At 49.8% G+C, this 25,643-nt stretch overlaps 7 protein-coding genes across 7 annotated transcripts; 5 read left to right on the forward strand and 2 right to left on the reverse strand.

Annotated features, from left to right (window-relative positions):
- Window positions 1-939: 939 nt before the first annotated feature.
- On the reverse strand, window positions 940-1,875 carry ALTATR162_LOCUS7807 (uncharacterized protein; the record flags this gene model as incomplete). The annotated part of the gene is made up of 1 exon (XM_043315436.1): window positions 940-1,875. The coding sequence occupies one exon, from the start codon at window positions 1,873-1,875 to the stop codon at window positions 940-942; it is 936 nt and encodes a 311-aa protein (XP_043171371.1).
- A 492-nt stretch (window positions 1,876-2,367) lies between these two features.
- ALTATR162_LOCUS7808 (uncharacterized protein) lies at window positions 2,368-7,162 on the forward strand (the record flags this gene model as incomplete). The annotated part of the gene is made up of 2 exons (XM_043315437.1): window positions 2,368-2,637; window positions 2,684-7,162. 2 exons carry the CDS (start codon window positions 2,368-2,370, stop codon window positions 7,160-7,162), a joined length of 4,749 nt encoding a protein of 1,582 aa, XP_043171372.1.
- Window positions 7,163-9,804: 2,642 nt separating this feature from the next.
- Window positions 9,805-11,230, reverse strand: ALTATR162_LOCUS7809 (uncharacterized protein; the record flags this gene model as incomplete). The annotated part of the gene is made up of 5 exons (XM_043315438.1): window positions 9,805-10,251; window positions 10,315-10,662; window positions 10,718-10,817; window positions 10,913-11,040; window positions 11,099-11,230. The coding sequence occupies 5 exons, from the start codon at window positions 11,228-11,230 to the stop codon at window positions 9,805-9,807; spliced, it is 1,155 nt and encodes a 384-aa protein (XP_043171373.1).
- A 1,110-nt stretch (window positions 11,231-12,340) lies between these two features.
- On the forward strand, window positions 12,341-14,044 carry ALTATR162_LOCUS7810 (uncharacterized protein; the record flags this gene model as incomplete). The annotated part of the gene is made up of 4 exons (XM_043315439.1): window positions 12,341-12,625; window positions 12,694-12,910; window positions 12,959-13,353; window positions 13,406-14,044. The coding sequence occupies 4 exons, from the start codon at window positions 12,341-12,343 to the stop codon at window positions 14,042-14,044; spliced, it is 1,536 nt and encodes a 511-aa protein (XP_043171374.1).
- Window positions 14,045-16,597: 2,553 nt separating this feature from the next.
- Window positions 16,598-17,431, forward strand: ALTATR162_LOCUS7811 (uncharacterized protein; the record flags this gene model as incomplete). The annotated part of the gene is made up of 2 exons (XM_043315440.1): window positions 16,598-17,002; window positions 17,108-17,431. The coding sequence occupies 2 exons, from the start codon at window positions 16,598-16,600 to the stop codon at window positions 17,429-17,431; spliced, it is 729 nt and encodes a 242-aa protein (XP_043171375.1).
- Window positions 17,432-19,790: 2,359 nt separating this feature from the next.
- Window positions 19,791-20,644, forward strand: ALTATR162_LOCUS7812 (uncharacterized protein; the record flags this gene model as incomplete). The annotated part of the gene is made up of 2 exons (XM_043315441.1): window positions 19,791-20,106; window positions 20,166-20,644. 2 exons carry the CDS (start codon window positions 19,791-19,793, stop codon window positions 20,642-20,644), a joined length of 795 nt encoding a protein of 264 aa, XP_043171376.1.
- Window positions 20,645-21,279: 635 nt separating this feature from the next.
- Window positions 21,280-21,729, forward strand: ALTATR162_LOCUS7813 (uncharacterized protein; the record flags this gene model as incomplete). Its single annotated transcript, XM_043315442.1, has 1 exon — window positions 21,280-21,729. One exon carries the CDS (start codon window positions 21,280-21,282, stop codon window positions 21,727-21,729), a length of 450 nt encoding a protein of 149 aa, XP_043171377.1.
- Between the last annotated feature and the right edge of the window lie 3,914 nt (window positions 21,730-25,643).

Below are 25,643 nucleotides of genomic sequence, written 5' to 3' on the forward strand. Positions count from 1 at the left end.
TCTCTGAGATTCTTCGCATAGCGACCAGTTTGCAGATGTTAGTGAATTAAATTATGGTGTTCTGGGGAGAGTAGCCAAGTACGTACGTAGCCGTATGGGCTTCACTTACTATGTTTCCTTAAACGCACCGTCTATAAGCTTTGAGTTAGTGACTGAGGCTTTGGTAAGACTATTAGTGTAAGGATATAGCCTCTTCTTATCTAGTACTTACCTCGAGGTTTGCAGCTAGAGAGTGGAAGGCTACTTCTTACTATAAAGGCCTAAACTGCCAGACCTTGTACAACCTAGCGCCTTCTTCTAGCTCCCTCTCTTCGTACTATATAACTACACGTACACTCTGCCTTTCTAAAATTCTGTATCTGCTATTCTCCACTCTAAATACAAGCTTCTACTTAACTAGCTCGCTCTTCTGCGAGTAAAGTCTGCCTTACACACTCGAGATACTTACGATCCACCCTTAAGTCTTTGTACTAATCTCTCGCTCCGTTTACAAATTCGTGCTAACTACAGCATCTATACATGCATGCTGTGCTACGCCCTAGTACTAATTCGTCGACTATATCTACCCTTTAACGAACTCGGCAGAATAGCTGTTATAAGCGTGACCTTAGAGACATCTTTAACTACCTGCCTAACATCATCTACGACTCCGTCTTTAATCCCACAAACTAGGGCCGCACCTACGCTAGCAGCGCTGGCCGTCCCTCAAACCCTTAGGAATAATCCTTACCTCTTAAAGTTAGCGACGTTTAGACAGAAAAGATTGCCTTGCGAAATAACACTTGTCACTCTTAGTAGGTGCTAGAAATTGCAGATCGGGGTCGCAAGTTCGCGTATTAGCAGGTAAACAAGATCTCTGCGGGTGCTAACAGGTTGGGTGGTGTAGAAGTGTACACCACAAATGCGCAATTCAGTAAAGCTGTGAAGTATGTATCGGAACTATAGGAAGTTACCGCTCGAGAAGCGATCGCCGAAGCCTTTTGACTTGCTGAGTATCTCTCTCTTCTGTTTGTGATTGAGGTTCCCGCTCACAGCCATGTCCTTTTCGTAATTGAATGTGCGCTTGCTGGGGTCGTCTTCCTTCTCCTTGCCCGTACCCTTGTCCTGATGTTGCTCGACCAAACTCTTGCCCCGTGTCGCATCAATTTTCTCGCGCATCTTGCGTGCCCTCCTCCCCTCCTCTTTGCTGCGCTTAGATTCCGATGTCGCAGGCCCAGAATTCGTAGGCGCGGTTATACCCAAAGCTTCGTCTTGCAGCCGCTTGAGCTTCTGCTCTGGTGTCTCTGTCCATGCGCTGCTCATGCCTCCTGCCCCTCCTGCGCCCTTGCCTGTGTTGAATTTGCGTGCGCGCATCTTCGTGGGGTCCATTCGCGCAGCGAGATCGTCTTGTGTAGGTGGTAATGTCATCCACTCGTCTCGCTGTGCCTTCTTCGGCGCTTCTGTGAATTGTGGTTCGGTATCGAATGCTGATCTCTCCATGTCGTTGTCGAAGCCTGGAACCACTCCGCCAGGTGGAGGCGGCGCGGGTCCGAAGTCGTCATCGCTGCTGTCTGAATCGCTGTCTGGTGGATTGGGCGGTCGCTCATCAAGAGGTGCTGGTGGTGAAGCAGGTCCAACTACACGCGCTGGCTTCGAGGCTGGAGGAGGCGTAGGGCCGACGTCGCTATCCACAGTACTAGACCGCGATCGTGATTGCACATCTGGTGGCAGTGAAGGACCAGCTATACGCGGAGGTGAAGATGCGGAAGGCGGAGGTGCTGGGCCGATGACTCGTCTACGCTTGTCCCCGGACTCTGGACTTGATTCGCGATCGTCGTCACCGTCGCGACCGCGTTTCGAGAGATGTGGAGGCATGGTCGGTCCTATCGAAGGCATCGTGGGCTATGGGTGTGTGTGGTATTCGGCGCGCATGGCTGTCGCATGGAGGTGACGTTCCACAGGAGCTTGGACCTTCACCAGCGGTGCGGCAGGTGCGGCGATCTGGGAACTGCGCCATGAGCTCCATACACGCACCATCCTTGCCAAACCTCGTGGGCGACATTCTCCGCATTGACCGACGTGTATACTCGTCGCATACACTCCCAGTTGCCGCCTTACCCGCTAGGACGCTTGCCTGATTCCCTTTCGCGTAGGCAACACCATCACATACCGCAAACCCACCACCGAGACCCCCGCGCCGAGGCCTATCATCACCGCCGAATAGCAAAGTGATAGATCTGAAATAGCTAGGATAAAGAGCACTGCGCACCCCATAATTGCCATTCAATGTGTGCCTGAAGCAATGCTTTGCGCAGAACGAGGCAGATGAGCTCAGATTCGGGAGAGAGCCACTCCAGCGCTCACAACGACCATGGAGATGAGATAGATATGGGTGAAAGCGCCTTGGGCGCTTCTGTTACGCAAGAAGATGATCATGAGGGAAGTGCGACTGCGGAGCGTAGCCTTGACGACGGGGACAGTGAAGATGTACAGTCAACGGATAACGGCATTGAGGGCTTGACCTTTGCGAGGACGCGGAGCAGGAATACGCCGGCGGAGACGCAGGATTCGGTGTCAGAGCTGTCCATAAGACCCAAGATCACGCTGGAGGGCAGCCCAGCTTCGACGGATATACCCGATGACACACCTTCGGTGCAGGTATGCTTCAGTCCGGGCCGATATGAGAATCCTCTGACCAAGACAGGGCTCCGGTATATCCTCACCTACCAGCAGTGTGCCAGTGTCGCATAACTCGCTCCGTGCGCACCGTCCAACATCATTACAGCCATTCGAGCGTCGCTTCTCCTCGCGGCTATCACCTTCTCCATTAACGTCTCCAGCTCGGGGCCAGTCACCCGCATTCCTGTCGCCGCACTCGCGACAATCTTCCGTATCGAGCAATCTGATCTTCCAACAACTATCAGATGATGGGTCAGAAACACCTCAAGCGCCATGGGAGGTTGTGAGATGGACCAGGTTGAAGAAGATCACTGAACAGGTCTTCTCAGAGATCGGGAGGCGCAACTTTGGGCGGCCAACATGTCTGAACGTTACCGTCTTGCTGGCGATAGGCACCTCAAAAGGCTCCATCCTCATCTTCGACTACCAGCAGGTTCTCAAATCCATCATTGGACCGGGCACCAAGGCTGTTGAATGCGGCGCCATCACTTCGTTAACCATTGCTGCCGATCACTCGACTATCGCAGGAGGACATGCGACTGGCCACATCTTTACTTGGGAGTTGTCAAAACCGGCAAGGCCCTTTCTTCACATACCGCCACTGGAGAGGGCAATCTTAGAAGACAACAAGTCAGATGGTCATGTCTCAGGCGTAGCAATCCTTCATCTGGGTTTCCTAGGTACCCGACATACAGCACTCGTATCGGCCGATGATGCAGGCATGGCGTTCTCACATCTTGCAACACGCGGACTAGGGGCTATTGCGCGGACGGTAAAGACCACTCGGATCCTGGGTAGATACCCATTGTCGGCAAAGTCACTGGAGAAGCCACGCAAACCAAGTTCTGTGCTCGCGTTTGCACCCCTGCCGTTAGGAAATGTAGAGCAGCCCACTGACAGTATGGGTTTGACCGCGCTTTTAACACCATACTTGCTCGTCATCGTATCGACTACCCCAGTTGCGCAGACACAGCACAAGGCGCCTCGACCAAAGGACGTGGAAGCACACAGCGCGTTGAGTGGATGCCTAGCCTGGTTCCCAGCTGTCAAGCTTAAGACCTCCAACGGTCCTGAGAATGCGGTCTCCAAAACAAAGCTCGTATATTGCTGGTCGAACGTCCTCACTATACTTGAGGTTGATCACATTCTGCCACCACCATCGGAAAGAGAAAAGCCGACAGAGCTTCGCTTTAAGCCTCGGAGTCGTTGGAAGGCAGACGAGGCTATTGTCGCTGTTCAGTGGCTCAGCAGATCAGTCCTTAGTGTGCTGACCATCAGCCAACGACTGATCATCTTGGAAGACAACACGTTACGTGTTACGGACTCGTTCGATCTGTTGCAGAAGCACATCTATCATTCAGATCTCTTCTCGCGGCAGCTCAAACCAGTTGTCGAGCAGCTCAATGAAGAAGACGCTTTGCTCCATGGAGTCGTGGCAGACGCATTCTACATGAGTTTTCGAGCGTACAAGGGTCGGCTTTTTCTCTTAGGCTTCAACGACTGCTCGATTGGCACCCTCTCCAACTGGGCCGACCGTCTGCTGGCATTGATGGAAGATGGTAACTATATAGCCGCGATCGGTCTCGCGACCTCATATTATGTCGGCGATGCAGACAAGCTTACAGTTGGATTACCGGAAAACGACAAAGCACGACATGCGCTTGTTCAACCGAAGCTCCTCGAGATGATAACGGCGTCACTGAAGTACTCATTTTCACACCAGGATGACGTTGATGGCGGCACACATGAGCGGCGAGCAAAAGAACTTGCCGAAGTGGTCTTTAGCGGACTGCTGTGCATGGAGGAATACGACTTCCTTTTCGAAGAGGTCTACGATGCCTATGAAGAAGCGTCAGCGGAGAAGGCTTTCTTCGAGACTCTCGAACCATACATACAAGACGATGAGATCACTGCAGTGCCACCAAACGTCTTGAAAGACCTTATCACCTTTTACGCTTCGGCCAACCGCTCTACCCAGCTTGAAGAGATGATATGCCGGCTCGACACGGATACCATGGATTTGAATCAGGTCACGACACTTTGTCAACAGTATGTGTTGTACGATGCCCTGATCTACGTGTGGACAAGAGCCATTGGCGACTACATCACACCACTCACTAACATACTGGAACTCATCAAGCTCGTAGATTTCGATGTGGATGAGACGGGGAATATCTATCTTACTGCGGCGAAGAAGATCTTTCCGTATCTAGCATACACCTTCACAGGCCGGGTGTACCCTGGGGGCACGTTCATGAATGATGACCAAGCCTACAGTGCCAAGAAGGATATGTATCGATTCTTGTTCTCCGGCAAGAACCTGCAGTGGCCGCCGGGTTCGGGTGATGTTATCTTGACCCAATCCGATGGCAGCCCGGAGCCTGCATTTCCTTATCTGCAGCTCGTCTTAGACTTCGACGCGTCCAGCTTTATGAGCATGTTGAACGAGGCTTTCGAAGATAGTTTCTTGAATGGCGAACAAGATGCGCCTAACGAAGCTCAGGCCAATGGCATGCAGCACGGCTCCGCTCTTACACCCACTCGCCAGTCCATCATAAACTACCTGTTCGGCATCATGAACACTGACAACTTTGATCCGGAAGACGTCATCTACTTCTACATGTTCGTCGCGCGAAATCTGCCCAAGTATCCGCAACATATCATGTTACCAGGGACGTCGCTGCATCAGATCCTCATGGGTCTCTGCAACTATCCTACAGACACTATTAAAGAAGACTGCCAGCTCTCAGTCGAGTACCTGCTTTCAATCTACCATCCACCCAATCCGCAAAGCCTCGTGCCATTGTTCGAAACCGCTGGGTTCCACCGCGTGCTCAAGTCCGTTTATCGAGGTGCACATCAGTACGCTAGGCTGCTAGAAACATACCTTGTTGACGACGAAGACGAGGAGGCAGTCTTTGGGTGTATTGCTGATATCCTACGACCAAGCAAGGGCCTCACCAAGAAGCAAGTCAACGAGGTCAAAGCAGTCATCGTCGGACGTGCTGCCAATTTAGCTGCAGTTGACGCATCGCAAACTGCAATGATACTCAGGCAATATGCGCCTGACTTGCTGAAGCCAGTTCTAGATGCTATTGAGGCCGAGGCCGATGCTCAATACCGATATCTGGAGGCTTTGATCGAACCAGACCAAGCCGGAGCAGGGGCAATGACGGCCATTGATGAGAATCTTCCTTCCGAATTCATCGAAAGCTATGTGCAACTCATGTGCACTTACAATAGCGGGCACGTCGCGGATTTTGTCAGCTCGTTGAAGTCCAGTGATCTCAGACTCGACCCCGTGCTGCCAGCGTTGGAGAAGGGCGGTGTCATCGACGGCGCCGTTATATTGATGGCACGAGACGGCTTTGTCCAAGGAGCCATGGATCGATTGGTAAAGCATCTTGGCACGCTCGAGACTGCTTTGACCGGACTTATCGGAGCCGCTGCGGAGACCCCAGATGTCGCAAACACTGAAGAAGCAGTCCACGATCTTCTCGACGACATTGAGAAGTACATTAAAGTCGGCATATGGCTTTGCCAAGGGCAAACACGATCGGCAGAGCGGGGGCCAGAGTCCACCATCGACAGGCGGAAGTCCGCATACGGCGAGGTTCGAGAATCAGATCTCGCATTAGACGAACTCTTATGGCTCGAGCTAGTCGACACATCCGTACGCCTCATCAGAGATACATCAAGTGCCGTTGCAGACCACGACGCCTCCATCGCATCAACAAATGTCGATCAAGCTGATACCGTTGACACCGCCTGCATCGTCTCATCCCTCCGATCCACGATTCAACAAACCTTCTCCGCCCTCTTAACATCTACCACCATCCCACCCACCCAAAAGACTGCGCAACCCCATCCCGCCACAGACGCATCAACGACCCGCCCACCCTTCCAACAACCGCGATCCCAGCCGCGTTCCAACCCTTCCTTTCTCCGCATCCTCCGCTGTCTCCTTACCCGCGCAACACATACCTACTCCCCCTCGCTCTTCGACTTGCGCTCCGTGTTATCGGAAATCTTCGCCGCCTACACTTTCGAAGAAACGATTCTCAGTCTAGCAAACAGGTTTCTGGATAAAGAGTCCTTCGAACACGTCGAGGAGATTACTGAGCTGAGGAAACGTGGGTGGAGGCCGAGAGGCCAGATGTGCGAGGGGTGTCGGAAGAGAGCTTGGGGTCCGGGTGCGGGGAGTGGTGTGTGGGAGGCTTGGGAGAAACGTGAAGAAGGCAGGGCGAAGATGAAAGCTGAGGCTGGTGGTGCGGGTGCGGGTGATGGCGAGGGAAGTGGGAAGGCGAAGGGGAAGAGACCCAGTCAGGCTGATGTACTAGATGATGGTGAAGAAGAGGGGGAGAAGGAGGAGAGTCTTGTGTTGTTTGCTTGTAGGCATTTGTGGCATAAGGGGTGTTTAGAGAAGGAGAGTGGTGGGCAGGAAGCGAATGCGGAAGTGGGGAAGATCATGGGGAGGATGGGGTTGAAGTGCCCGCTTTGTTGAGGGAATTGTGCGGCAGGGTGTAGGTATGATAATACATGATTGATTGCATTGCGCTTTCTGTGGTATGTCTGTCACCTTGGTTGCTTGATAGCTCACTCGCCGGACGTTTGATCCGTGGCGTCAAAAGATCTTCATGTGTTGGTGCGGCTGTTCGCAGTCTTGATGTTACAATGCTGACTGTCGGGAGTGTGGCGGACAGGGCGTGTGAAGGGCTGATACATAAACCAATTACTACAAGAAATACTATTCAGCTATCCTTGGTGTATGGTCCATATGTTTAGACCAGTCTTGACTCCTGCTATGGGTGGAAGCCCAGCATGAAGGGTTCTTGCATGGCCGGCGCCCGAGTTATCGAGGTTCCTCCAAAAGAGAGCGTTCCCTAGAATAGGCCTGATGGTAATTTCGCCACGATCACTACAATCAACGAATTGACGGCAGCTCTGATCCTCTTTGGACCAGTCAATCTTTAGATCTGGAAATCCTATTCTACATGTCTCGCAGGATGCCTCAAGGATGGCAAAAACGTGGTAACCCGTTGCGTCGCATTGCAAGGCACTGGCTCGTATTGGTTGTGATCCCAGTGAGGTTTATATTCCTGCCCCGCTGAGTATCGCCTCATTTGAAGTGTTTCGTGGTCTTGCAGGGAAATATATCCTTGGAAAGTGGAGGCGCGGGGCATGATGCGTTCAACTATCGGATCCGACCTATTCAGGGCTGCAGTGGAGCTCGTTCGATCAATCGACACGACCAAGTCATTCCCAATACCGACTTCTGATGTCCGGAAAAGAATTCCACTGCAAAACGTCAATAGCATACATGAGAGACATTTATGGTAGCATACCCGGCTTGGAGGAGATACGTTCTCTCCTCTTTCGGCACAAAGTTTATGATGTAGATCATCAGAGGATTGAATGATGAGATTCGAATCGAATAAGCGTGATCGTACTGTGATTGCGATATTTACGGGTGTAACTGTGGCCAAATCAGCGCTGCTAGTATAGAAACTATGCAGCACGTTAGCAATGTACGACCGAAATACTTTGTTGATATTGATATTGATATTGAAGAACGCATCGCGACTGGCTAATGTGAAGTGTATAAGAAGGATATGTGCGAAGGATTGATTATATTTAATGTTATATCCTTCTGTAAAGCTAACCATACATCAACTTACACTTAGCGAGGTCAGCATTCTGCATATTAGACAAAGAAAGGTCAGAGTGGATTGGTCGATAAATGTCTTCACTAGAACAAGCATGGACTCGATGGCTGTGCCCAACCTAGATAATATTTTCCACGGCCTCGTTATCTAGATTCCTTTCGGGCGTAATATACAGCGTAGTTGAAACAGATAGGGCTGCGGAGTTACTTTATTCCAGCATCCCGCAGTGCCTTCTGTAATCTCATTAAGACATGGTGCCCATAATGTGTCGGGCCTATACGAGTCATAGGACAAACACCAGCCTCAAAGAAGTCAACACATTCTTTAGCTAGCTGTTTCCAAGGCTCTTTTCCCGCCTAGATGGCCCTCTTCTAGAGTTGCAAGCTTTCCAAGAGTAGTTTTCGGACCGTAGACTCTCTACCTAGTGACCGATGGCGTACCGATTCGGCGCCAGGAGACATCCGCGTCGTTCAAGGTCTGCTGCATCCACACTGCTCACTTCGATCCTTAAAGACCTGTTGCTATGATGTTATACAGTTAAGCCCTCCTGTAGAACAACCTCGATAGTAGCGGGACCAATGTCACGGCGGCCTTAAGGCATTTACAATTCATGTAGGATGTATCTTTCTTTTACTAAGAGTTTCTTGAGCTATATCTCGGCATGAAATACAAATCTCAATTACCAATCTCTGTGGGACGAACAGCATTACCCTGCTGATAATTAGAATGCAATCTGAAATAGCAAATGTCGGTGATACTTCGGATCGTACGGATATCTGTTGATTACTTATCGCAGTGGCATTCAAGCATATAAAGCTTGAATGGCACGAGACAATAAATGCCATTCTCAATTACACTTTGCCTCTAATTTCTCGCAACCAACAAACAAAATGAAGTTCGCACTCGTATCCTTCGTGCTGTTCAGTGTAGCGCTAGCTGTACCGTCCTCGCAACATATCGCGCGCGACCCCCAACGCCGACCTGCCCGCCCACCCGGCAATACTTGCGGTGCTGCAGATTGCGTGACGGTAAGTTTCCAGCTGATGGTCCTCCATCTTCGACTGCTGACATAGTCGAGGTTTCAGGGTGCCGTTCGTCCCCCGGGTTGTAACTGTTGAAGCGCTGAATTGCAGTATGCGTTGGAAGTTTTTTGAGAATACCTCGTCCTCAAGGCTCCATGCGAGTCCCTTATGCCATGAGACTATATCTCGAAGGGTACATACCGACCAATATCAGACGAGTTTGAAATGTCACGCCGCAGTCATATGGCAACTGCTACCATATCATGAGTGACCCGACTTGCTGTTGACATTGAGTGCCCAATAACTCAGTGTTCTTTTTGAATGAGGCTTGTCGTTCATGATACCTGTGAAATATAATCCTGCTCACGTCGAATTGCGGCACGACTAGCCTAATCTGGCATCTCCGTGAGAGGTCGTGGGACTGATTGGGATCTTCGTGCCAGACGTTGTTGAATGAACTAGACAACCTGGAACGACTCATTGCTCCGTGCGCAATCGCGGTCTTCAGAAGTAACGCTGACTTGGTTCGATACGACTATCACGTTCTTTCCTTGTTGTTGACCGGCCGCACCCTGTAAGTGATGCATCTTCATATCTTCTCCCCTCACAATGTGCTCTTCGCTTTCATTATCGAACGTCAAGCTCCCAGAGATATGATGCGTACTATGCGGCACCGATCGGGTTTGCTTCGACGCGCCGCCGCCTGTGCCGCCTCCGATAGTCACAAAACCGCTCCCTGGCGACTTGTATGCTTTTGCGTTGCTCGAGCCCATGGTACTTGGTAGGAAGGGTGCCAGCCAATTCTTGAGCAGGGGAAAAATCATAGGCAAATTCGTCGTGACGATCGCGACGAATGTTTCGCGGGTACCCCATGAGGCTGCGAGTTCACCACCATGGACAGGGTCCTGCGGGCTGATTAGTCTCAGTGTTTGTGTGTGAGGCCTGATAAAGAGAAGATGGCGTCGTACCACAATAACATAGATACTCTTCAGCGTCGCGCAAACAATGACCAGCATGCCAGCACTAAGTACCAGCGTTGCGGCAACCTTCTTATACTGCTTCAAGCTGGACTTCCACAACATAGGAATAGGTATCAACAGCAGGTATACATCCGTAGAGACGTTGAACACAAACGTCACCCATATAATTGGCTTCGACACAGCTGCTTGACATACATTGCCAGGATCGGGACTGATCTGCCAGTAATGGTTGAACGGTCTGCAGGAAAGGTAAATCGTAAAGATGATGACGATGAAGGTGATGATGATAGAGCTGAGAGCGATGTATATGCGTGTTGTGTATTTCTGGAGGCCGCTCTATGTATTCGACGTTAGTCAAAGCCCCTATATCTGCTGCGATGGATGCACATACCGTGAGACGAAGGTAGAAGAATGCTACGCATAACTTGAGTGACCAAAGTAGGCAAGCGGCCGTCGTCCAACCAGCTACTTGAATTTTGGATCCGATGACTCTAGAGCCATGTCAGCTACGGATGGAGGAACGATTTGTATAGAAGACAATTGCTGTTTTCTCGCTCATGCAACAGCTGATTGGCTTCATGCATACCTCATAGCGTACTCTGGATCATCTTGCGAGAGCGCACTGCGAACATCCGGCGTCATGCCATTGTTCGCGAGACCGTGGGCGACTACCCCTAGATTGTACCCGAGACTGCATTGCGCTGTGTAAATGAGCTAAATGGCGAATGTGAGTACGAAGGCGACGTGGTCTGGAAGTATTCTCGCTACTCACAACAGCAACCCATATCAGATAATCGTCCACTTGCAGTTCGCGAAAGCCTACAGCGGATATTCGAGCGTATGTTCTTAAAATTGTGAAAGAGACACCGAATGCATAAAGGGTCCACAGTTCCACAGTAGCCATCGTGGTATCCCGAACGCACGGTTCTTGCTAATCACTTGGCAACAGGACAGATGTCGATCTGCAAGTCGATCAAGTTGTATGTAAAAGTAGGATCACAAAAACCAATATATATCCTGCATGTCGAAACGCATATGACAAGGACATGTACAGGAGGTCGAACGTTAGGAGTCTCAGGCAGGCCACTATAGCCCAAAGTCACACTAGCTCTTGCCGAAGTAGCGTTCTCCACTTCCATCGGAAATAGGCCGCCAGACTTGAGGCGGTACGGCCGAGGAGATCGGAATTTTTCATGGACCGGCGATAATATTCGTTGGTCCGTCCCTGCTACGCGGCAGTTCGCTCATGCTTCACCTCTCGTAAATCCGGAGTCAAACTTTCCATCGAGCCTCCCTTTCTGCGTATAGGCGCATGTCTCCTTCTTTCGGTAAGAGGATCTACCGGGTCTTCGTTTATTCTCCTCGATCTACTGAACGCCGAGTACCAAGTTTCTGGAACGATCAGGCGCTCAGCAGGGTCGCAATGCGCAATCGGATATCGGCAACGCAATCCGTAGGAGGTAGGCGCGACATGTATCGCGTTCGGTAACACGTGAACCGCGCAGGATTTAAACCTGTCCAAGCAATGAAAGAAACGGGAGGGTATGAACGCCACACAGGCACTAGCGTATCGGTAGCGGCTACCAGACGGTTGACGGTGCGGCTCGCGGGATTTTGTCCGAGCACCGAGCCAATGGCGGTGATGCCGGGGCTCCATGGAGACATAATTCAAATGAATCACGATAACATGCCCCACCCAGTCCATTCGACGACCTGCAGGCACACGAGTCGAGGCGAATCGTGAAAATCATCGTAGGATCATGTTCGCACTAATTGTAGCCGCGGTTGCATCCTTCGCATCCTTCGATGCAATCGGTCCCGCCTTCACGCCATCTGGACCCCGAAGATGGGACCGTTGTAAATTGGTCCGGAAGTCTTCCTTTTCGAGCATGGTGCTTTTGGCCATCAATTGGAAGTTTTTTTTCTTATTTGAAGTGACTTCAAGCTAGACTCCAGCACGATGGTAACTTTGATTCGTCTTGCACATCCTTCTTGACGCTCTTCTACCAACATCATGCGTTCTAGCGTCCTTACTCCATTGGCTGTCGCAGGTTGGGTCCTGACGTCGGCCGTGTCAATTGTCTCAGGGGGTCCTACTTCGCCGTTCGATCTCTTCCCTAGAACCCCTGCAGCAGGCATCGACGTAAAGACGCTGGCGCCGAAGCTGTCCGCCAATGCCAAGATCTACCTTCCAGGCACGAAGGAGTTTGCTACATACACGACACGGTGGTCCAACCTAGAAGCTCCGACGCCGAACATCGTAGTCGCCCCAGGAACTGAGAAGGATGTTCAAAAAATCGTAAGTTCTGCTACTGATGCGGTTGTCCGAAAGCAAGCAATAAGTGGTACTAAGGACATATTCGGCAGGTCAAGTTTGCAAATGAGCATGACATTCCTTTCCTCGCCTACAACGGCCATCATGGAACCCTTACAACCTTGGGCAAGATGGACTATGGTATCGAGATTTACATGCCTCAATTGAATTTCATCTCCATCGCCAAGGACGGAAAGTCGGTGACTGTAGGTGGGGGCGTCAATTCAAAGAACATGATCGATGCTCTTTGGACTGCCGGGAAGCAGACTGGTAAAATCTCTTTGTGCATGAAAAAGACGATCGGCTAACGATACTTAGTCACTGGGGCATGCGAATGCGTCAGCTACTTGGGTCCGGCTCTCGGCGGCGGTCACGGATGGCTTCAGGGTCGCCATGGACTAATCACTGATCAGATTGAGTCCATGAACGTGGTACTCGCGAATGGAGAGTTGAAGACGATCAACAGCAAGTCAGACTTGTGGTGGGGTATGCAAGGCGCTGGCCACAATTTCGGGATTGTCACGTCTGCCACTACCAAAGTCTACAACATCGAGCATTCAGACTGGGCAATCGAAACCATCGTCTTCAGTGGTGACAAGGTCGAGGAAGTCTATGAGGCTCTCAACAAGAATATCCTCCAAGGTGGAAATCAGGCTGTGGACGTCGCTGAGTGGACTTACTGGATGAACGATGCAACGTTCGATACTGAGAAGGTGAGATGATGGCCAAGCCCCGGTGATACTCGAGTCGCTAACATGGAAACAGCCGGTTATCGTTATCTACCTCGTTCAAGAAGGTGTCACTGCCGTTGATGCCAAATATACCACCCCTTTCCACGACATCGGTCCCCTCGCTGCCACACCTCAGGCCGGTACCTATAAGGATCTCGCAAAGTGGACTGGTATCGCTCTTGACTCACCTCCATGCCAAGACTTTGGCTTCAATAACCCCCGCTTTCCCATCTACATATCTACTTACAACGTCACTGCACAGCGAAAGGCTTGGGACCTCTACGCTTCAGCTATCTCTGGTGATGACAACCCATACTACAACTCCATCTTCATGTTCGAAGACTACGCCAGTGCCGCTGTGCGCGAGCGTAGCAACGATGCTACCGCATACGGCTTCCGTAACGAGCGCATTCTTGCCGCGCCACTCATTATCTACAACTCTACTGGCAAGGCACAGGACGATGCTGTCAAGGTGCTTGGCACACAACTTCGTGACCTCATCCGTGAGGGCACAGGATCGGAGGAGCTACATACTTATGTCAACTATGCGTATGGTAACGAGGGACCGGAGAGTTGGTATGGTTATGAGAGTTGGAGGCAGGAGAAGCTCAAGGCGCTCAAGAAGAAGTATGATCCCAAGGGCCAGTTTAGCTTCTACGCGCCCATCGCATAATGGCGCAAGACTAAGCGCACCAAACATAGTAATGAAATGTATCATCAAGCTAATCCCGTACGCATGTGCGCAGTTTGTGATGATTTGCAACCTGTGTTCGCTTTAACAGCATTATGTAGGAAACGCCGATATTGGCACGCGAGAAGAGATTGGAGTCTGATGGACTAAATGCCTTCTCAAATAACGTTGCCACTCTTCTTGAGCCAGCCTGCCTTGCATTTGAGATGTATTATGGAGAGGGAACGTTCATGCTCAGGCAGGGCAACACAACGCGATTGTATAACTTAGTACAATGATCTCAATGCAGGTGTATTTCCTAAACACCTCATATTCACTGTATGCAGCTGTAAAAGTTGACAAACTCTCTTGTGCAATAGCTCTTATGCTTAAACAGACGACAAGCACATAGGATAAACCTATAAACTAGCTGCAAAGCTCTCTCTCTCCTACTAGAGACAATGTTCCAGGTCTTATGCTAGCTAACTTTTGCGCTAGTTGTAGTTGTTAGGGTCGGGATTCAAAACTCTCTCTCATGCGATAGCTTTCATCCTTGAACGGACGACGAACGTATGGGCGAAGCTCTCTCTCACTGGGATCGTTGTGGTGGCTCTCATGCCAGTCAACCTTTGCAACCATCGTGGTTGTTGTCGTGGGCATCTGAGATGTATATAATGACCTATGACATGAGACTTTCAACAACTGTCGGCGCCGGGAACATGTCTGTGTCTCAGTTCAGTCCGTTCTTCTTGATCATCAGACTCTCTATCGAGTCTTGTGCGCGTTGATCTTGCCATTATGAAAACGACCAAACGTCACTCGAACATCTCCCTTTATATGTTAGCGTTCCAAGGCTTCGTTCGACTTCTTGAGATTCGCATAGTCCGAGCGAGTCACACCTTGCTAGTGTAATCTGCAAAGTTCAGTAAAGTATTGGAAGCCGAGTGCCCTTGTCCCGAACAGAATCGGCGTTTTCCACCCTGCTGAACCTGGGGGCAGTTCCCACTCATTCATAAACCACCCCGCGATCGACGACGTTATGTTCCTGCCAACTTCGGCCGAGCATTTGGCGGGCCAATGGCGAAGAATTGTTGCTGCGTTACGATTGAGAGTAACAAGTGACCAGGGCAAGATACGGGTCCCACGATGGACTTGACAGCATACTGGAGCAGATCTCGGTGATCGTTTCGATCAGCTCTGGGCATGTTGTCGCTTAGTTTCCCATCCTGCGTGATAAGCCACGTGTTCCCGCCTACAGCGGAAGCGTATATCCTATTACGGATCTCGCCGAGAAGCTTGAGGAAGGGTGATTTGGTGAGGTTGCATTCGATCCTGCTTTCGTGTTAGCTACCTACGTCTGGATTTGGATAACGGGAGACATGCATTTGTTGCATTTGCGCCACATCCTGAGGTGGCGGGCTGTCAATTGAAGGTATTGTCATAGTTTAGTGGAGAATCGATTGGCACAGGTCCAGGTTCGAGTCGAGAGATTGACGTAGGGCGGTAGTTGTAAGGCTGGGCTTTCGTGGTCTTAGTGAATCGTTGGTCAACGGCTGTCTTGAACTTTGACTTCCACAATTTACTATACGCAGCCATCATGTTCTCCCGACAATAGTTTCCTTCATCGTCAGAGACTCGTACACACAGATGAGTTCTTCTCACTGAGACCTCGTTGAATGATCTTTGAAACTATACATGATGGAGGATGCGGTGCCATGTGCAGATGTTCTCGGAATCATGGAAGCCCGCTTCTTTCGCCTGATCGCCGGATGTGATGAGAGGAATCGTTGGGTAAGATGTAAACTCAACGCATGACAAAGAGGATGCTCGCGATGTCAAAGGTTGAATAGACACGAAGGCCAGCGGGTTCTCGGAACAACTTTTCATAGTCCTGCGCTACCTTTGCTGGCGGACACAAGCGCTCTTAGTCTTCTATGTCGGTTGCGCTAGGTGCCGATAGCTGACGCGATGCGCTGGTAGGAGCATTGTGCTAGTGCAATGCTAACGGAAGTTGTTGGGCTTGCGGACAGGTGCAGCGATTCTGGCGTTGGCGCGGGCGGGAACAGTGCCTCTCCCGCTTGGGTAGCCCCCCAGCATCTCGAACGCCAGCCCGCTCCACACATCATGTTCACGACTTTCTACCCCAACACTCAGTCTCGTCGCTATTGTAGCACGATGTTCGCCATGGCGAATTGACGGCGCAAGTCTGGGATGTTGGTCGCACGAGAAAGATGCCCGATGATAGCCATTGTCCTCGTCGAGCTTGCGACTGCCAGTCTAGACTAAAGCCGACGCACTGGAGCGCGCCCAAGGGTTACCGCACTCCATTTAATCTGACGATATGCGGGGTTGATCCCAGATATGCTCTGAAGATTTGTGGAAGATAGCGAAGAGATCCCCACGCTGCAGTTGCCTCCGTAGTGCTGAGCGTCATGACGACATCATGGAATTTTAACCCGTCTACATCTCCGCGTACATATGCAAAAAAGCGCCGCTACCAGCAAGACAAGACCAACTGCAACGCCCAAGCGGTTTGAACTATAAGAATCCTCGAGCATGCCTTCCGATGGCTTGACGATCCGCGATGTCACCCCAACGATCACCACCTTCTCCACGCCATTCAACCGCTTCGCGCCATTCGGCTATCGTAAATTCGTCGCAGTAGGCAATCGAGCAACAGCCATTCGGTTGCACGACAACCGAATCTTTCTCCTCAACCCCATTGAGCTCGAACAAGCGGTGCGCGACAAGCTCAATAAGCTCGGGGGCGTTCATCTCGTGGCCAGTGATCTTGGGCACCATATGTATGTCAAAGACTATGTGGACGCATGGCCACAAGCAAAGACTATTGGCGTCCCAGGTCTGAATCATAAGAGAAAGGATGTGAGGTGGGATTATATCTACAAAGACTGGCGGACAAGTCCGGAAGACCAGTTCGACTTTGCACAGGACATTGAAACGGTGTTATTACCTACCCTGTACAGAGGTGTGTCTACGCGCGCGTCCATCATGTTGCATGGATATCGTAGCCCCTCAAAGTGACGCAGAAGACTGACTGCGTACCAGCAATACCATCCCAGCTCATCAGATCAAGGCCCCTTGTCGAGTGAATTTGCAAAGCGCGCACACCCGCGATCGGTATGGGCAAAGCGACTGGTCTACCACATTGCCACTGTTGATTACACCTTGATGCGACGCGATGCGAAGAAGGTCGCGGAATGGAATGTCGAGCGTATTATTCCTTGCCATGGAGACGTCCTTGATAGCGGTGGCAACGAAGCATGGGCATTGGTGTACGAGTGGTTCCTGCAGGGTGACGCGAAGACGAGTATAATGAAGAGACTTATGAGTCCGATTGTGAAGGTCGCGAGGAGGGTGTTTCTGATGTGAGGCCTGGTCGTGCGCGCCCACTCGTCTTTGTCACTGCTATGTTTGAGGCCCGTTCTGCAAGAGCGTACATCAACTTTACCCTGGACACCTGTACATCCCAACTCCACTCACGTGACCCTAACACTATCCGATCTGATAGCTGTGCACAATAACATTCATCAAATTGTAGGCTCGAAAACACCGAATGTGGACGCTTATAGCAAATCAAGAGCTTGGATCCAATATCTATTGGCGATCAACGACTTTCGCCTCTATAACTTCTACAACAAGACTCCACCTTTAAAGATACGGCTCTTTGACTGTGTTGACACCCGCCACGTGCTTGGCTGACGTCGCCGGCTGATATGGGCCCTTTGAAATCCTTGTCAATGCGTAGATGTTCGCATCGTCAATGCAACACAGACCTACAGCATGCAGAGAAGCAGGCGCTAGTTCGTCTTTCAAGACATTTTCCGCACTTTGTCGATATCCATGATAAGACCCGCCACGAAAGCGTACTTGCCGTAACTCAAGAATTGGTATTCCGACAATGTCTTACGCTCGATGATTTGCGTGACTTCTCCCGTTGCATGTAGTACCAAGTCCGCTCGTTCACGCATGCCTTTATAGACGCGTTCCTCGGGTGTTACGGTCACGGCGGGGTAGTTGGCGGTGATGCCCATGGCCAGCTCAGTCTGCGCCCAGACTTCCTAACCGCCCTTCTGCGTGTACGCTTGCAGGATTCGTGGGTACATTCTTGTGCACAGGCATCGAGCATAGCGTAGATTTCGACGGCTTCGAGCATTTTGTGCCCCAGGGTAAGGTTGGCGGGCATCCATGACGGCAGATGGAGAACGGTGGGTGGTGGGTTGTTCCCGCAGGCAAAAGAGAGAGCTGAGCAGGCCGTCACTTGGCTTTGTATGTCAGCTCCTGGCTAATTCTGGCCTAGGTGAACTGTGTTCGGAACTCTACTTACGTTGACCACGCTTAGATCAAAAGTATGTCCTAAGCTCGACAGATACTCATCAGAATTCTAGTTGGGGGTTGTCTGTAGCATGTCGATCGCACTCCCGCTAAGGAGATCATCTGGAGGTCTTTCTGCGTGGTTTGTAGCATGTGTAGCCGGGACTGAGATTGTGCTTGGTTGCAGATCCGGTGAAACAGGGTTGCCAGAGCCATCGAGTGGTAATGGTGGGCTTTTATCACCGCTATGCCTTGTTCTTACTCAGATTCCGCTGAGGCTTTGTCTCGAATCAACATTGGGGAAACCAACGGAACTTGCGCTGTGCCACTTGATTCTGTATTCTTCTGCGTTTCGAGATCGGTTTTCGTGTTGCCATTTCCTTTTTGCAAACAGGCTGCATTGCGAAATGTGGACATTATAAGGTCTCGGGGGTTCAATCGTTGCCTATGAATAAACAGCCAGTCTCTCATCGATGCCCAGAAACTCACTGCAACCATTGAGAACTCCACTACGATCCTCGCAGCACAGGTAGTAGTGCAGGGCGCCCGGTGGAACAAGCAATATTGGCGACAATGGTTTCTAATCAAGATGGGACACCACTACTACTAGTGATTGGCCCTTGTAAATTACTAATGCAGTAAGCCTTGCCGTTGACTTAGTGCGCTGATAGCGTCTATAATAGGTTAGTAGTATGATATAGGCTCATATTATAGCTGGTGTTTCGATGCATGGATACAGCCACTCGAGGTTAGCTGTAGCAAGTGCGCTACTGATTCCTGTCTGTTCCATCTTAGCTGGAAGCCAACGTACGCCGTGAATGGTCCTTTCCACTTACTAGGAGCTTTTGCGCTTCTTACTGCATTCATCGGCCGTCTCCAAGACGGAAGACGGCAATACTGCATAGAACGGTTACCGCGAACGATCGCTGTCAGGTAAGTTGTACGTCTGCGGTGCGGCACGTCAGCGGGCCTTGTGGTCCGCCTAATTCACGGAGTTTGCAGGAATATTTTCGGCCGTGCAGATCATTTCGATGGAAGTAGTCGCTTGAGTGTGAGGTTTCAACGGGAGCGAGCCTAGGCGACAGGTATCTGACGGCTGTGACGGCGTGGCGGTATGGATCGTGCGGCTCTTCCACCCTTCCTGCACCCCGCCCTACCCTTCCACGTGCACACACATGCATAAGCATAAGCGTAAGCATCGGCACTTCGACCGCATATCATCAGTTAAGAAGACGGCATTTTGACGCTCAGATATCCCATCACTCCCGCCAGATGGAATCCCGAACAGTTATCTGCCATTCTCAGCTCCACTCGACCAAGTCTCAACCGAGCTTCCGTTGACCCCTCATTTCCAAGCCTTTCCTGCCGCGATGAGGACGCTATCCGCGACACAGACCCATATTCCCCAGAGGGACGCATGCTATGCACTTTCCAAGACCTGCTCACTCATCGAACCAGCCCTAGAGCAGCAGCTGATATCCTTGGCTCACTGGTTTCAACCGAATGCTCGTCTACGAACGATGACGCGAGCCTGCTCTGGGGCGCCATTTGCCACCGTGGCGAGACATGGCCAGAAGCAGAACTGGGCATATTAGCCGACTTGGTTGTAGAGCTCGCGAAGTTGCCATACGCATTGCCTGTATATCCGAATGAGGGGGATGAGCCGGTGCAGGGCTCCAGCTGCTTTACGGCCTTGCCTGGCTTTGGTCATGAGCTCATGGGTCATCTTCAAGGTGAGAACAGAAATGACCCTTGTGCTGAGAATCCTGAACGCTGACAACATTCGCCCCAGGTCCTAAGGTTTATAGTTTACTCTTCATGACATCCGAAGCTCGCATGGATGCGAGGTTGAGGACGGATGAGTCGATGACAGTCGGCATTGTCAGTGGTGATGTCGTCCTCGCTGTCAGAGACCGCTACCGCAACATCCACACCTTCGCCGCGCTTCTTAGCTATCACTACATTCGAGGTTCGCTACCACTCAAGACTATGGACTTTCGTAGCATTGACTCCTACCCTATTATTGGTGCCCTAGAACACGAAGCCACCCTCGATGAAGCGACGCAACATCCCGATGGCTCTGGTACTATACCTGACCAAGACTGGGCTGCTTTCAGGTCATCACAGCCTAGTATCGAGCTTCTAGCTGCTACACAGTGGCTGTCGCTTATAGGTCACGATCTTCACGACAGGCTGATAGACGCTCCAGCTCCAGCCGGTCTGCTGTGGAAGACACACGACGGCGAGGACAAGATCACAGTCGAAAGATAGCAGTTCTGGCAGAACAGGCTACGGTACTTTGCCACAAACGATACAATTCTAGGCGATGGAACTAAAATGCTATGTAAGAAAGCTGCAGATCGGATGGACGAGACAACCTAACAGACACATTAAGAGTGTTAGCGGGACAACAGGCAGGAGAGATAGTGTACGGGTATTAGAGGATATGAAGACGTATTCCCTACGGGATAAGTTGTCACTGGTATAGTAGATAGTAGAGAAGTAGGTAAGATATATAATCTTATTCTAGTTTGTAAGTATAGGAGAAGAGTGTTAAACTTAAAATTGAGCATTGCAACTGTTTGATAATGATTTGCGGAATGACATTCTGTGCCGAATCTAAGGTTCGGGACCCGCCATGTCTAGAAGTAGTCTACTGTACCATCGCGCGGATGTACGTCTGGGTGCAACTTATGCTGGGCGCGAAGGCGCGTGGTGAGCGCACTGACTGATGGACGAACGCAGTATTGACACTTGCGATAGATCAGCATCTGGTAGGGCTGATGCAGTTCAAAAAGATCAATTGTTTGAGAGTATCGTGTGATTGATAGCTTGCGATGCTGCAGTACACGTGCCAGTCGCGATAGATGCGCGTCAGGTGTGATGTTCCAGATTCACTTCGGCACATGGTCACAGGCAACTGTGATCCGCGTCGCTTCGACCCTGCTCGGTACATTAATGACCACCAGACAGCCGCTGAAGCTGCGAACAACCCTGACGCCTCAAAACGCGATCATTTCGTCTTCGGCGCTGGTCGGTGTCTGTGTCAAGGCATGCACATCGGCGAGCGGTCACTATTCCTTGGCATGTCTCGATTGCTCTGGGCCTTCAACTTTCGAAAAGCTGTCGATGCTGATGGTAAGGAAATCTTGCCTGACGCAGACGGTCTGACAGAAGGACTGTTCGTTCTGCCGAAAGCCTTCCCGGCAAAGATCGTACCGAGAGATCCTGAACGAATCAAGACGATCAAAGCTGAGTGGAAGAAGATGGAGGGGTTGCTGGATGATAGCTTGCAATGGAAGACCCTTCCCGAGGGCATGATCTGGAGGAAGTACGAGCAAACCGGCTCAATCTGAGAACGGGAAACAAGAGGTCCGTAGAAGCTGGCAAATCAACAAGGCCGAATTTGTAGACCATTGTACATACCACAGCAATCAAGAGCATGTTATGGTCGTATGCAAGGTAATCTTAGAAGCACACCACCGTCGCACAGGTGGCCCTACCGGTGCTCCGCGTGTGTCCACACCGTGCGGATCACAAGATACTATATGCCTAAACCGTACTGATGGTGTAGGGTTAGGTTGCCCCTAGGGGCAAGAAACGAAAGCTGCCCTTAAGGGCAAAGAGGTCTGTGCGAGTAGTCTTATGCTTTTAACCTACTTATATCCCTATTGTAAGGGGCTACGCCTAAGTACCGCAAGAGGCTACGCTAAAGAACTTCCTTACTTGTCTATCTTAGTAATATTAGGTTAGTAGAGTTATAGATCTTTATAGATTAGGTAAGTGCTATAGGGATAACGTGGTTTATAAGCGAGCGGCTACCCCAAGCGAGTGGCCACCCTAACACTAGTGCAGCGCACGCGTAGCAACGCAGTACAACACTATAACAGATTACTATATTGTACGTAATACTACAGTATTATTTAGCAGCGTCGCTATTATCTAAATCCCCAATTTCTACCCTACAGGTATAGAAGTTATGCCTAACCTCGCTGCAACGGCTGCAGCGCCTCTCTGCGCGCACCCTCTTTGTAGGCGTCTTACTATCCTTACGCCTACTACTATCTATTTTAGTAATTAAGTTAGATACCTTACTAACTATTAAAGTCTCCTCTGTGCGTACGTACCGCCTTTTGCGAGTCTTACGCTTTGTAAGCGTGTTAACAGCTTCTTAAAGGCTTCTTACTTCCTCTTGCATTAACACTAACGTGCCTACCGCTAAATAGCGCACACTACTAAAATGGCGCACCTCTACATAAAACTACCTTTGCACATTAATAACACTCTACTACAACATACAATAAAGGCGTACGATAGCTAGAATTAATCCTCTACTTCTACTACATCTTTCTTGCATGTGCGCTTGTTATGTCCTGCCTCGCCGCAGTTCTTGCAGCGTTAAATACCTCCTGCACTACTACCTGCGCGCACCCTCTCCTAACGCCTCTCCACCTCTAACTAGATCTTAACATCCCTTTACTTAAATATATCCTCTGCCTCTACCTACGATAGGGTCCCTCCCTTCTAGATTCGCTTTTTCTTACGCTTTTTACGTTTAGATACTGCCTAGTTTGCCTCCTTAAGGTTAGCTATTCTAGCCTTAAGCAACGTGTGTAAGTGCACCTTTAAAGTTAATCCCTTTTTAACCTACAGCACTATCTTAATAATAGAATTAGGTAATAATTCCTTATAGTCTGTTATCCTCTTAACAATTAGCGTTATTTAAGCCTCTATCTCCTAGGCGTTACTTAGTGTTTTAGGTTGCTAAGGGGTAGGCCCTAGTGCAGGTAGTGTTAGCGTACAAGGCTGTACTTTAAGCCTAGATAACACTACATCTGGGTTATGTGGGACTAAGCTAGTTGCTCAAAAGCTTGATAAGATATTGTTCTTTAAGAACGCCTTGTTAAATATTAGCTTAAAGGCAGCTAGGAAGGCTTTCTTGTTAATGTAGTAGATGTAGCTGTCTGCTAAGCCCCTAAGTTCCTTCTTATACGCCTGCTTTAGCGGGGCAAAACAACCTACATTAAGTAGCTGTAGGATGTGCGATAAGTGTAGAGGCATGCAGAGAGTGATAATATTGCTTTGCTTACACAGATCTTAGAAAGCGAGTGACTTGTAGCTCTCGTGGCCATCAAGGATAAGCAGGCGGTGACTACCTACTGTTCGGGCTTCTGTATGCTAGATAAAGTGCTGTAACCAGGTGTAAGGGGCTACGCTTAGGGAGCTATCGCACAGGTATACTAGAGTTGTATTCGATAGAGAAGAGAACTGCAGGTAGCTAGGGTTCTGAAGGTCGTTCAGGGGGCGGCGGCTCGGGATAACCTTCCGCCGGGCTCGCTTGCACAGAATCCGGGTGCTCAGGGGGGGCACCCGGAATCTGTGGACAGTGCGCCTCGCGCACGTAACCGAGATATCATCGAGGACTTACTAACTAGGCTCTAGCCCATTACACCAGGCTAGACCAAGCTCGTTCGTTGTCCAACCGTTGTTACTAACACCTATCCTCTAATCTTTTAAGTTATTGTAATACTAGGCCTAGTCGTAGTGCTTTGCTTTAAGGATAAGGAATAGTAGAATTAACTACCCCATCGCGTTAATGCCAGCGATTAACGTTACCTACTCACGATCGCTAGGTTAAACTCTAAGTAGCTTAAGGCGTCTCTTAGAGGCTGTTACTACTTTAACAGACCCTCTAATGCCTATCTAGAAGCTAGTCTTATTAAAATTATAGACGTCTTCGTCTAAGATCCTATACTTAGCCTTAACGTTGCGTACAAGATTAAACTAGGGCCTAATAATAGCTAGGTTGCTGCACAGGACTCTCTAGTAATCCCGCTGTCTTATTACCTAAGATTTAATCTTAGGTCTCCGGCGTACAAGCCTGTAGGCCTAGTTTTCTCTAACCTAGCTACTACTACGTACAGCTAGTAGTTAATTAGCTATCTCTCGTACGTAGCTAAGCGTAGGGGCAAATCCTCGCGCGTTAAGCTTCCTAATAGACTGTATAATCGCCTCCTCTTTATGCCTCTACAGCTTTAATGCATTGTAGTATGTAACACAGGATAACAGAGGCTAAACGAGGGGGACGATTATGGTCTCAACATGTTTGCTTTTCTCGTAATCGCCTTAGCCTCTAAACCTGCTCATAAGCTGCGCCCCGCGCGTTAGCAGAGGGGCAAGAATTATTCTCACGACCTCCCCACCTAGTGTAGTAATACAGAGCTTTCCCCTACTATTCTCTTGTAGTGTAAAGCAAATACTATTGCCTATAACTACCCCTTACATAGTAAGTATTGTAACTAGAAGCTAGTTTAGCGCGTTGCCTTTAAAGGGTAGTTTCAGGCACGTTGTACATAGCAGCAGCACGTCGCAGGCTTAATAACGCGTTAGATCTTATAGCCTAGATAGCAAGGATAATTCTATCTGTCTAGAGACGTGATTTATGATTAGGTTGTTATAGCATTATAGAGATAGTAGAAAGTAGTGTAGTCTTAGCACAGTGCGCTATTTTAGTAGTGTGCGCTATTTAGCAGTAGGCACGTTATATTATAAGCTATCTGCTAAGCGCCTTTACCTAGCTGCTTAACCTGCTCGTCTAATAAGCTTGCTAGTAACCCTTAGTAGTGTTGTATACAATCTCGAATTAGCGTAGATTACGCCTCTATCTCGTAGGCGTTACGTAGTATTTACGCCTCCTAGGCGACTGTGCCTAGTGTAGGCGGCGTCGGCGTACGCAGCTGCACATCTAGCTTTAATAACACAGCCTCTAGGTTATATAGGACTAGTCTAGCACCTTAAAAGCCTGCGCAAACGTTCTCTAGTGTAAATGTCTATTTATAAGCTTCTTTAAAGGCTAGTAGGAAGGTTTCCTTGTTAATATAGTAGATGCAGCTGCGTACTAAGAGCAAGATCCTATTACTATAGTAACGCTTTAATAGTAAGTAGGGGACAATGTTAAGAGGCTGCAGGAGGTGCGATAAGTTAGATAGCATGCAGAGAGCGATAATATTGTTCTCCTTGTAGTAGTCCTAGAAATCTACTAAGTAGTAGCTCTTATAGCTGTTAATAATAAGCAGCCTATATGTGTAAGGGGCTACGCTTAGAGAGCTATTACATAGGTATACTAGAGTTGTATTTAATAGAGAAGAGAACTACAGGTAGCTAGGGTTCTAAAGGTCGTTTAGGGGGCGGCGGCTTAGGATAACCTTCTGCTAGGCTCGCTTACACAGAATCCGGGTGCTTAGGGGGGCACCTAGAATCTGTAGACAGT

This window comes from Alternaria atra (assembly GCF_907166805.1).
Source record: "Alternaria atra isolate CS162 genome assembly, contig: 28, whole genome shotgun sequence".
Lineage (NCBI taxonomy): Eukaryota > Fungi > Ascomycota > Dothideomycetes > Pleosporales > Pleosporaceae > Alternaria > Alternaria atra.